This window comes from Bactrocera dorsalis, chromosome 5, assembly GCF_023373825.1.
Source record: "Bactrocera dorsalis isolate Fly_Bdor chromosome 5, ASM2337382v1, whole genome shotgun sequence".
NCBI classification, from domain to species: Eukaryota; Metazoa; Arthropoda; class Insecta; order Diptera; family Tephritidae; genus Bactrocera; species Bactrocera dorsalis.
Window position 1 is genome coordinate 6097153 of NC_064307.1, and position 12512 is coordinate 6109664.

A 12512-nucleotide genomic window follows, 5' to 3' on the forward strand; every position below is an offset into this window, starting at 1 on the left:
TACTTATGTTTGGGAAGGAGTAACCTCAAAAAACGCACAAACAAAAGGGCCTCAAATCAAAGATGATTTGAACATATTGAAGGTGCGGTTATCATGTTCTTTACCAAAAATTAAATCAGCTATAACAATGAATTACTGAACCAATGTCAGAAAGCACTTCGAAAGCACATTCGATTCGCTTTCTTTGATCGAGGACAAGTAAAAAAGAGCTTTCATTCAGGAGCCTTTACGAAGGGCTTTTGCCATCTATGATAATACCTGTATTCCCGTTTGAAACAGGCTTTTAAGCTATTTTTATCAATGGATTCTTTAACACAAAATTTTAAAAAATTTTTGTCTTGGGTGTTGGCAAACTCCGAACATATTATTGCTATAAAAAATTTCAGCCGTTCGGAGCCTTTCTTGCAGGAGAAGGTGAACGATACATTCAGCAGAGAAGTAAACAAAATTCCGAACTTAATTTGTTCCGCAAGGATGGACGCACTTTTCTGTATAGTGTTACTAAACACGCGAGTAAATAAAATATGAAAATTTAAGAGCAACAAACTGCCATAAGATAGCATATTTATGCACTACATATTAACATATCCACCTAACTAATTTCGGGTTTTCCAGAAGTCGCCATGTTCTAAGCACACATCGACAAAACATACACAGTCATTATATGTGTAGCGTTGCTTATAAACTTTGTTTGTGTCTGCTTCCATTTATTGTGTACAAAAGTGTATGTACCTGCGTCTATATGCGTGTACATGGAAGTCCATTTGGCTGAATATGCATTTATCCGGTTGTATGCTCCATTTGTTCGACTCTCGTGGGAAATGCTTGGATGTAGATGCAAAATTAAAAGTGGTCGAGAGCAGCTGCGTACAAAATGTATTTGCCTAGGAAAGCCTGTTAGACACTTCATTTCGCAGGCCGCAAGGCAGTCAGCTAGTCATACTCGTATGTAGACGCCGACGCTAAGCGAAGCCCTGGCAGCTCATGACCCACTTCGCGGCGATTTAGTGCTTCAGGAGCTAAAACTAGGCGTGCGTGGTGCGAATACACGGCCGGATGAAGGTGTGGAGGCTGCAGAATGCATATATTTTAAATTTATATGCGTGTACATATGTATGTAGTAAAGTGTGTAGTGAGTGCGAGGGAACAAAGAGCCGCCGCTTGCGAGCTGGAGTGGTGAAAGAATGTTGTTGCTGCTGTTTATTGCTGCCGCCAGCAGGACTTTCAGTGATGCATATAGTTATGGGAGGCATTTAAGGATGGATGGCTTGCGGCTGTGTCTGGAGCAGACAATAACCACACACATCAGCTTGATTGCGAGCAGCGCAGGCGTGCACCGCCCGAATTTAGTGTTAATTGTGAAGCCACAAAAGGCGAGACGAGCTCCATGCTGGTCCATCTACAGCGTATTATGAGTTTGGCAATAATAGAGCATAAATGTGTGGAGGTTTGTGAAATAAGCAGATATTTCCATATATACTTATGGCTTAGCTTGCTGGGGGCTTATTGCCATACTGAGGGAAATTCAACGTAAAATAAAAGCGGGGCTACTTATTGGCTGCAGCCACGGTATTATATACGAATGTATGTATTATTGTTTTCCATCTCGGTCCAGTTACTTTCATTTGTTATATTTTTCCTTTCTTTTCTGGAAAAAACTTTGCTATCTCACAAATTGCATTCGAATTGTGCGTTTTATTCCGGCACTAAAACCACTGAATATCTTGGCATTCAAAATTCCGCTGCAAGTATATTCGAATGTCGAAGATGCAAGAGAAAAGAGAGAGCCGGCAGAATGCAAATGTGGGCTAAACGGCTTCCATCTTCTTAGCGTTGTAAGTAGATAAAATAGTGAAATCTATGTCCTTGAGAAATTTTAGTATTTAGTGTTTCCGTTTCCTCCTATTGTCCACTTTTGAATTGCCGTCGCTGCGATTTCTACTATTGTGTTCTGTTTTTGTCCGAAAGGTATGACTATGGTATGAATTTTTATAATAAATTGTAATAAATTTCTGCTGTTTTGATGAGAATAATTCTCTGCTTTAAGTAGGCTATTTGACAAAGATCTTCTTACCAGAGTGTACCAAAATCGGAGCTTACATTGTGCTTACCAAATTAATTGAAAAGAATTTAATGGTGTTTAAAATACCAAATTTAAAGAAGAAGTTCAGAGGGGTCAATATAAAATTAAAACACAAAATTTTCCTGAAGAAAATCAAAATAATTTAATAATAGAGAATTTTTATATTAATTCGACGCAACTAGGCCTTTAGGAGGACCGTTGTGAAACCACCGGGATTAAGATCCCTTCAGTTATTGTCTCCTTTTTGAACTAACCCGTACTTCTGATAAAGTGTTTCAGTATAAAAAGTTGCATCTCTGAAACCTCCGAAATATCGTCAAGACAACTTTCCTCTTCTTTTCTTTCTTGTCTTTTCCTTTCCTTTTCTTTCCTATAGTCTCCTCCTCTTGTACCTCCTGACAGCTTCTACAATAGTCATTATAAGGCATTCCTGGTCTGCAGGCTTGCTTCTCAACTAGACCTGCTAGTACTCAAACTGAAGTTCTTATGTTATTCCTTTTAAATTTTAATAAACGGCACGTGCGGCTTTAGAGATTGCCTTCACCGAGACTCCATTATATTTATGTATAACATGTTTGTCGATTAAATATCTACAAGTAGCCAGAGGTGCATACATCTTTTCTTTTCCGTGTCTATTTGTAGGCACTACGTTCTGGCTAATTCATCTGCTTTACAGATACTAGGAATATCACTATGTCTTGGAACCCTTTGCTGGGGTATCGTGAAATGGGAGGAGATATCGAGAGTGATACCGCAGAGCCTGTTAAAACTCGCGTCAAGCCCAGGTATTCTAAAAGATGACTACTCCTCTTGGACCTAGCAACTGAACTCCATCTGGTATCGCAAAGGACCAGAACTGGTCCATGCATGGCTTATAGACCTCGCAGACTAACCGAACATAACCTATCGTGAAATAGGATGTTAGATCCACTAAGAGATCAAGGCATTCCTTCACTATCTTTGACAAAACCCGAAAAGACTTTAGTGATTTTAAAACCGCTTGGCTATCTGTATGAGTTGTGAGTAAACTTTTTATTAAGACAAGAAGGCTTTCTTTAATTGCTGTGATCTCCGCTTAGAAGATATTGCAGGGGTCTAGAAAACGCAAGGCGGTTGGAATGTCTTAATTGGCTGAAAAGACATCTCTCACTCGATTATCTGTTTGTATTAATCGATATAGAACTTCATATGTATTTTTGTTGATCTTTCTATGTCGTTTTCAGACTCTAATTCCACTAAATTAAATATACATTTTAAATATTACTACAAAGTTCGGTATGTGACTTTGCTAAACCGTGCGCTCTGCGCGTATTTGTGGACTGAACTTAATGTAACCCACAAAAAAATTGTATTTTTAGTTTACTTTCTTTGCCGGTCCAACGCACATAACCTTCGAAAAATGATAAACAATGCTGATGATAGTAAAAAGCTTCCGTTTCTATTTATAGTCATTCCAGTGTCCGCTTTTATCTCATTTAATATTTTTTGAGGTTATTCTTCTGCAAGAGGAAATTCGGCCGGCTGCTCATTTTATTATTGCGAAAGATAACTAAAACTGTTTGTTGTAAAAACATTGCTGCATATCAAAAATAATTCAAATGACTTGATTGGTGGTATAGTTCGATGGGAGTGGAACGTGGTCATGAAAAGTGCATAAGCTCCGCAACTTTACTACATATGTCTTTGAATAACGTAATCTGGGAAGTCATAGCAGGTAGTGTTCATCGGTTGAGCCTTAATGTTTCATAAACTTTTTCGATTTTGAAATTCGTAAAAGTTAAAATTGTATTTTATTAGAACGAGACCACAAGCGAATGCGAAAATACCTTTTGCTCAAAATATTCTATTGAGCCCTCATTCCTTATGGATTATCCTGATCAGGGTATATCAAGTTTACCACGAAGTTTGTAACAGCCAGAAGGAAACATTGGAGACCCAATATAAATATAATATTTATGTAAATTATACATAAATTATCAATCGAGCCGTGTCCATCTGTCTGTGCGTCCGTCCGTCCGCCTGTCTGTTTATACGCGTACTAAATCTAGAGTTTTTGAGATATCGATCTGATTGCACACATTCTTTTCTCTCCAAGAAGTTACTCATTTGTCGAAATCGTCGTTACCGGACCACTATAGCATATAGGTGTCATACAAACTGAACAATCGGAGTCAAGTGCTTGGATGGAAATTTTTTCCATTTGGAGAAATATTTTCACGAAAGTCGACAGGGATTATTGTGTAATTCAATGTTGTAATTTCCAAATAAATTGTTCAGATCGGATTACTATAGCGTATAGGTGACATGCAAATTTGGTATTTGTGAAGGTTATTGTAGCTCCAGTGCAGCCGACCATTTTTCAAATAGTCCAAAGTATATTGTAAAATTTAAAAAATTGTCGAGTACTGGGCGCTGGGTTTACAGCAATCCAAAAAGAATACAACAGCATTTTGCAATTCCTGCCAGCAATTTCAATTGGCGATTTAGTCCCATGAAAAGTTTATGACAATGCCAGTCACTCTTGCGTCATATCCACACACGAATGGCCTTGGCTTAATGGCGGCTCCTCGCCGCACCACCCAACCACCCACACAACCACTCTCATCATCGTGCCCATTGCTTGAACTGTGAAATTGCTATCACACTCTCGCCAGCTATCACGCTGCCACCAGCTCCACCAGCTGCGCCTTCGGTTTGCGGTGCAACTGGTCAATTGTTATTTATGGCATGTGAATACTAGCGAAGTGAAAAAATAGAGTAAACTGCACAGCTCTGTTTTGCAGCGCAAATTCTTGTGTGTGACCACAACCACTACAACAACAACAGCGATAAAAAGCCCTAACCCCAATGCATACTTGTGGCTTGGACCATTTGGCACCCACTGGCAGACAATCAAATATTCAAATATTCTTCTGTGCATGCCGAGTCGGTTATTTGTGTATATATGTGTGTGTGTGTGTGTGCTGAGACGCACAACTACATGAATGCTTATTTGTATGCTTGCGCTGGCAATAACAAAGGCAACGGTTGTCACGCTAGTTGCACTTGCTGGCATTATCTTTGTTTTTGTTTTGGTTTTCTATTGTTTTCATTTATTTTTAATTTTTTATTTGTTATAACGGTAATAGAGAGAAATAAACACTCAGTTGCATTACCATTGTCATTATGCCATTACGCCGAATGAGTGGCCATTTTGTCTTTTGCCCACTGACATTCGCACACACACATTGACACACTCACACAGACACACTTTCGTGCTTACTTACTTATGTACCGTTAGTCAGCTTGCGTTTGGTAAGCTTTAAATGTGGTCACCACTTCTGTGGCGACTCAGTAGTTTTTGGCGACCGGACAGTTCGACAGTGCAACCGCCTTGGGTGCCGCTCTGCTGTTGCAAGTGCAACATTTTTTCGGCGCAACCACTGGATCCATTGTCCAAACGAGCGTTATTGTGTGTGTGTGTGTGTATTTCTGCGGTTTTTGTTGGCAAAGCGAAAGCAACGAGCGTGTGCATCGCCAAACTTCACGTGGAAAAATCAAATTAAAGAAATAACTGTGAAACTCTAACAATTCCGTTACTTTCCTACTCGAAACAGCAAAAGGGCGCAAACAAAGTAAAAAGTGAAAAAAATCTTTCGTGCAGCAGCAACGCTTTGTGTGGCCGTCCCTTCTGTGCTTTCGAATTTGCGAGATTTTGCCGCTGCAATGAGCACCAAAAGTTTCCTCTGTACGAACTCACGTTAACTGGATAAGTGTTTATATTTCGTTGGTCATTCCAAGTGGTATTTCTCATTTTCATTTTCATTTCCATTCATGTTTTTGTTTTTGTTTTTGCTTTTATTTGCGATGTTTTGTTATTTTTGTAAAGTTTTCTCTGCTACCGTTTCATATGAATTCAATTGTTTCCAGCCAAACAATGTAAACATTGCGCAAACTTATAGCCAGGCACGTCCTCAGCGTTTTGTTATCGACTGTGCCGAAGTTGAGCATTTTGCTGATTAAGCGAACGCTGCAAAAGGCTAAAGTTGTGTTTTGATAAACCTACTCGGGCACATACAAGTTTACAGTTGCACAAATACGGGTGTTTGAGATAATGCCTTGCAATGTCCTCAAGCATCTTCCAGTTGAGTGTTTCGATTTATCTCACATAAATATATGTATTTTCATGTGCCTCCGTCGGGTCAGCCGTCCATTAGGGCTATTCTCATTGGATTAAAATAGCTTTTAGCAGGCGAAATTTTATTTTTCAGAGACTTTCGTGAGACGAAATGACTTTTGATTGAATGCTTGAGAATATTTATTTTATCTTTTAACTCAAAATTTTGTCTGTTAGTATAATAGCTAATATTAGGACTTCTCTGACTGTTATACACCATATATCACTACAATAGTTGACATTTATTGGAAATGGAACGACAAATTCTTTGTTGCATTCTTTTACAATTATGCCAATTATGTTGATGATAAGTTGACCGAAGCGCACAAAATACTCTCTTTGCGGAATGTGAATATTCGTAATGTGTACGTTGTTGAGACGTAAATCGTTCCTTGATGAAATGCTAAACAATATATACGCCAAATAATACAAAAATAAGTATAATATATGCACTCGCTATTGATGATTGCGGCATTTCCTTCTACATTTCGATAGAAATAAGGCCTCATGATGCTGTCATACCACATTCCTTACCAAGCGCAAAATTTTTAGGCATAAAATTGCATTTTATGAACCACACGCAGGTTTGTCTCACCGCATTAGCGACAATTGTGTTTGTTGACAAAGCCATTAAGTCAGAAGTGGGCCTCATCTGAGAGGACATTGCTTTATGAAATGGATTAGTGAATTTTTGAGAGAACAAGAGTTTTGCGTAACAATCTTGCACACTCGATTCTCTGTTAAATTGAAGAATCAATCATATCTAAGTATGTTCATATGTGTAAGATGCTCGTAGAAAGAGATACTTAACATTTTGGAAGATGATTTGACTGTAAAATTTTCATCTTTTTAATAGAAAATGATATTTGCTCCTCCGGAACATTGGCAATTATTCGAGCTGTAATTTCTTTGTAGTCTCAGATATAAAAGCAAATACATTTAATAATACATTTTATTACATGTTACACTTGTCGGTCTAAATGACTGTTTTTTGTAAATATTTTCCATGTTAAATAAAATCGAAAATAGTGTCAACTATTAAGAAATTAAATAAAAATCTAATCGAAAAAATGCATTGAAGCAGCGATAACAAATCGCCATTTTGAAAGTGTCCACTTTCAAATTTACTTAAATTTTTTAATACTATGTTCGGACCGACATTGAACACATTTGTGGGTTGTGTAAGTCGTTCGGACTGACAATGTGTGTTTTCGATGAGTTTTCACTGACAACTATCAATAGGGGGATTCCCTTGCTCTTGCAAGATTGCACGATGTTAAAAAATGCCAAAATCTTATACCGAAATATGCAAGACCAAGAGTGCACCCATTGCAGAATCTAGTGATATATGACGGCACGTTTTGGTCTGGCATATTTTACAGCCATTGCAAATAAATTTTTGCGTGTTTGTTGTGCCGTTGCCGCAAGAAGAAAATTGGTGTAAGGGTTTTGCAAGAAAAAGATAATCCCCTTAACAGTGAGCAGCTGTATTTGTATATGGAATGTAAACAAATATCAAGTGACAATTTAGGGCCGGCAAAATATGTTTTCCAATAAAATCGATTAAACTAAAGCAGGCACCGATTATAATGAGTGGAATGTAAGTTTTCAAGTAGTTTTCAGCGAAAACTGTATTTTCGTTTGACAGATTTTACATGGACTAAAACACAAGTTTTCGTGCGAAAACCAGTTTTTTCCCACGAAAACATGTTTTCAATGTCGGTCCGAACATAGTATAAGTTTACTGTAATAATATTTAAACCACAAGCTTTTTTGCTATGATATACCATATTAAAGCCGATAGGACACCCCTAATGTAATATGATAAATTGGTATATAAATTTCTAAAACTGTTTATACTTGTATGTACACCGTTAGTATTTACGAGCGAAATTTACAAAAGTCATTGTACAAGTATATCTATGATACTCTCTTGGTTGCTGTGCAGTCTGCTTTATACTTATACATACATATATTTACACTTGTAAGTCCAACAAAAATTAGCTACCGAGTGGATTTCGCAACTCTTGCAGAAAAGCCAGATTGCATTTCAGATTTTTACAGATTTATTTTTATTATCATTATACTTTATATTTTATACTGTTTTCTTGTTAAGCATTTTCTGCGTGTCACATGCTGAGTAGTGGATTTTAAAATGTTCCGGCTGCGAAATTGAAGATTACTGTTTAGCTGTTTAGGAAACACTTTTATTCCTCTTAGAACTCTGCTTGCTATTTTGGTTCTTTACGAAGCATACAATTTTAAAATGAAAGTTGATTATTTCCGAACAATTATATTTTCGTTTTTTTCGTTTTTCTGAACTGGATTTATGCCATTGGTTAAACAAGCATTTGTTAAAAAGTACCCAGAAACTGTAAATAAAACGCTTTTTTGTCACAATATAAGTATGCATGTCCAAAAATTTTTCATAAAACCAAAACCATTTTTGATTGCAACATTAAAACATTGCTTCATGCTTCATATGATGTTTCAATGAGAGAAATTATTTTGATGAACGAACACAAAAGTGAGGTTAGGCAAAGTGTAATCGCAGTTAATAGATTAATTATCTTATTTTGTGCTTTAATTTTTGAATCTAAAATGCTCCACCATAATTATTTTAAATGTTCGAAAGGCTTGGAAAATATATAAATTATACGAGGGCGGTCCGATAAGTCTATAGCCAATAGAAAAAAATTGTAAAAATTTAGGGAACATGGTGTGGTAACGGCAGAAGTGTGTGACGGTGAGTTCGGTAGGTGAAAGAGCAACTTATTTGACCAAATATGTGATCTATTTCTTGCAATATTGCATCTGGTGTATTATATTTTTTTGGTTTCGGTGAAGTGACTTCTTCAGTAGCCTTTTGTGATCGCTTCACAGTAATTTCTTCAACATTAGCAATATTCCCAGTTTATTGCCATAAAGTCGAATTAGATGGAATCTCCTAGTTAAGAGACCGTAAGAGGAGGAGGAAGTAGTCACATATTCGTATTCGAAATTCGAAATTTAATTAGAATTTATTAAAATTGGTTAACTTTAAATACAAGAAAACAAGAAAGCAGTTTTGAATGAGACATATTCCTTTATTATCAAATGGCCACATATATAATATCTCATATAAGCTTCCAAAGAATTCACCAATCAAAACCAAATGATTTCTCATTAAATTTGGTCGCAAAAATGCACAAAGATCATTACAAAAATCACAACAAAAACCACAGCAATAGAAAGCAAATAAACACAATTATCCAGCACGCACGAATTACTATAAAATATATGTATGTGATACTCAACGAACAAAAACAAAAACAATGTCTACATAACTGTTTGGCCATCACTTGGCAGCATTGAAGTTTTAAAAGTCAAATAAAAAGCGGCAATTGGTGCTGCAGCACGTGCCGCAAAACACATAAAACACAAATAAAAGACCAGAAGCGAATAACTAGTATTTAACAGCGCACGTGTGTGTGTGTGCGAGCGCGCGAGTAAGTCTATTTGATTGCGCATTGCACAAACGGCCCCAACATTTCGGACCACACGGACAGTCTGTGGCAGACGACAACGACGAGCATGGCTCCCGCTCCCGTCGGCCACCACCAGCATCACCAGCAACAGCACAACCAAAAATCGGCGCACATGCACCACCAACAACACCAACAGCACCATGTCGTCTACCAACACCAACAGGCGAACGCACATACACACGCCGCATATGGGCGCAGGCACAGCAACACGGCGACCACGACGGCCGGCACGACAGCCGGTGGCGCTGGTGGCGGCGGCTCGGGTGCAATGGGGCTGGCCATGCCCGGCAGCAGCAGCAGCCAGCGCGAGAGCAGGCCAGCGGACACCACCGTATCCGGCTCGACCATGTACAGCCGAGGTAAATGAAACGCTGAAATGCGCAAATGTGTAATGAATTTTGTCACACACACACACACCACACACTCAGACTCATACACAGGCACGTACCATGCACAGCATATTCTCCTTGTCACATGCATGCCATTGATGCTAATTTTTTACTGTCCTCATTTCATTTCATTTGCTTTTTCGTTTTCTTTTTCTGCAGTCCGCTGTGCTTTTGACGTCGCTTTCTTTAGTTTTCGCTTTCCAGTGGTTGCTTTTTTCGGCTACTCGCCCGGCCTTTTCAGCACATGCATGGCTAACGGCGAATTGGCCTTTTGTTAGCCGGATGCGGCGCTTAGTTAATTAGAAAGTGTTTATCTTTGATTGTATGGGCGTTGCAGTGGCGGTCGCTATGGCTGCTGCAGCTGTGACGCCTGCACGCCCTGCTGCAGCGCGTGTGTGGCGGCGGAATTAACGCTGCGCCATAGGAAATAGGATTTTCATACCCAGTCTTTGTAAGCTAAATACGCCACAATGTTTGCTGTGCTGGGGCCCAAAGCGTGATCGGAACTGAGAGGCCGCAAGATGAGTGCGCACTTCGAAAGGCTGGTGCATTAAAGACACAAACAGTTAGTGGCGGCGCAAATTTATTACAAATTGGCTTTGCGTGACGTTCAAATTATATTACACCTTCCGCTTAGCTGCCTAACATAGATGCAGTCGGCGCGCTGCACGCCGTTGGCGTCATAAAACGCGACATGCAACATGCTGCGGTCACATGCCACCAATTCGCTATCAATAAGCAGATATCAGTGTAGATACGTGTATGTATGCATGCTGGGCCAAAGCCAAAGGAAGTGGTTGTGGCTGTGGGGTGTGAAAATGTGACGGGAAACGAGCGCTGGCGCTACGGAAATCACATTCATTTGATTGTATTTAAGCCATAATTTAGTTTTTCGAATATCCGTTTTTTCGCTCGCATCTGATTGCGATGCGCATCAAAGAGCGAAAGAGTGAATGGCGTTGAAGCGATTGTGCGACTGACTTTGATTGATCCGCAAACCTAATTGTGACTTTGGCATTGAGTATGCAAAGCGAATTAGCATTGACTGCGGCTAGTGTGGCCGTTAGAGTGGGAAGTTCGGGGGTTAGAATGCTTGCGCGTACATTTTCAAGTTTTTCGGAATAAAAAACTAGAAAAAGTTAAAGTTATACATCAAATCATCAAATGTATTAAATATAGAACAAATGGGTTGCTTATACGGCATGGTGTACTGTGTGAATGCTCATGCTGATTTTATGTATAAATTTAACTGTTTATAACTTTTACGGGAATGTGTTTGCGAATCGTTTCTGTAGAGTGCAACTTTTGTATTAACACATCGTATTTTTTTTATTTTTTAAGTTGTAGGCTTATACTGTGTGGAGCTCATTTTTTCGCAAAAAATCAAAATTTCTCTTTTTATCAACATTCCTTTAAATCAACATTCTCAAAATGATTATATCTTAATCAGGTATATTATGTTGGCCGCGAAGATTGTTATACCCAAAAAAACGTTAGAGAGCCCATAAAGCAATATATAAATGATCAGTGTGATGTGCTAAGTCGATTTAACCCTGTCCTAGTACTAGTCCCTCAGTTTGTGAGATATCGCTTTAAAATTTTGCATACATCCTTTGATCATTAAGAAGCTGCTCATTTGTCGGAACCGCCGATATCGTATCACTATCTTATACAACTGCCTCACAAACTGAATGGATAAAATTAAGTGCCTGTATGAAAAGATTTCTTATTTGAATAAATATTTTTACGAAATTTGGTATGAATCACTGCTACGCTAAAACTGTAAACAACTTGCCTTCCACAGCATATAGCTGCCTTAGAAACTTAGGCTAAAAAAAAATGCAGCTGTGGAGGGTTTTGTTGTTCTATAAGTTTTGTCGTTCGATAAGAGAGAGCGTTGCTACTAGCCCTAAATTTTGTTTGTTTTATCGGTACACTCTTTATATGAACGGATATGAAGTTTCATTTATATCTGTCAATTCATTCTTTGTTTACAACCCATTTAGTGTCGCGGTGTAACAGTATTTTTTTACAATGAAAAAAAATTTAATATCGTGCAGTGATAAAATTCCTGTTTTTGGAAGGCTTAGCACCAAAAGAAATTCTCGAACGAATGTTAAAAATATATAATGATTGTTCACCTACAATTAGAACAGTAGAAAGATGGGTTGCTGAATTTAAACGTGGTCGTACAAGCCTTGAAGACGATCCACGTGAAGGACGTCCAAAAAGCGCATCAACACCAGAAATCATAGCCAAAATACAGGATATGGTTTTGGAAGATCGTCGATTGACTGAGAGAGATTTAGTAGAGGCTCTACACATCTCATTAGGCAGTGTGAGCCATATTTTAAGTG

General features: G+C 38.4%; 1 protein-coding gene across 19 annotated transcripts in view; it reads left to right on the forward strand.

Annotated features, from left to right (window-relative positions):
- The window catches only part of LOC105233514 (band 7 protein AGAP004871), a 104848-nt gene that overhangs the window by 35446 nt on the left and 56890 nt on the right, over positions 1-12512 (forward strand). For 2 of the 19 annotated variants that reach the window (XM_049456895.1, XM_029553504.2), the window contains exon 1: positions 9620-10125. The exons of 16 other annotated variants lie outside the window; for them this stretch is intronic. In XM_049456895.1, the coding sequence (XP_049312852.1) occupies positions 9813-10125 (313 nt within the window). In that variant the 5' untranslated portion in view covers positions 9620-9812. Of the gene's footprint in view, positions 1-5407; positions 5811-9619; positions 10126-12512 lie in introns of those variants that run through there. One more of the 19 variants, XM_029553509.2, reaches the window with a different exon arrangement.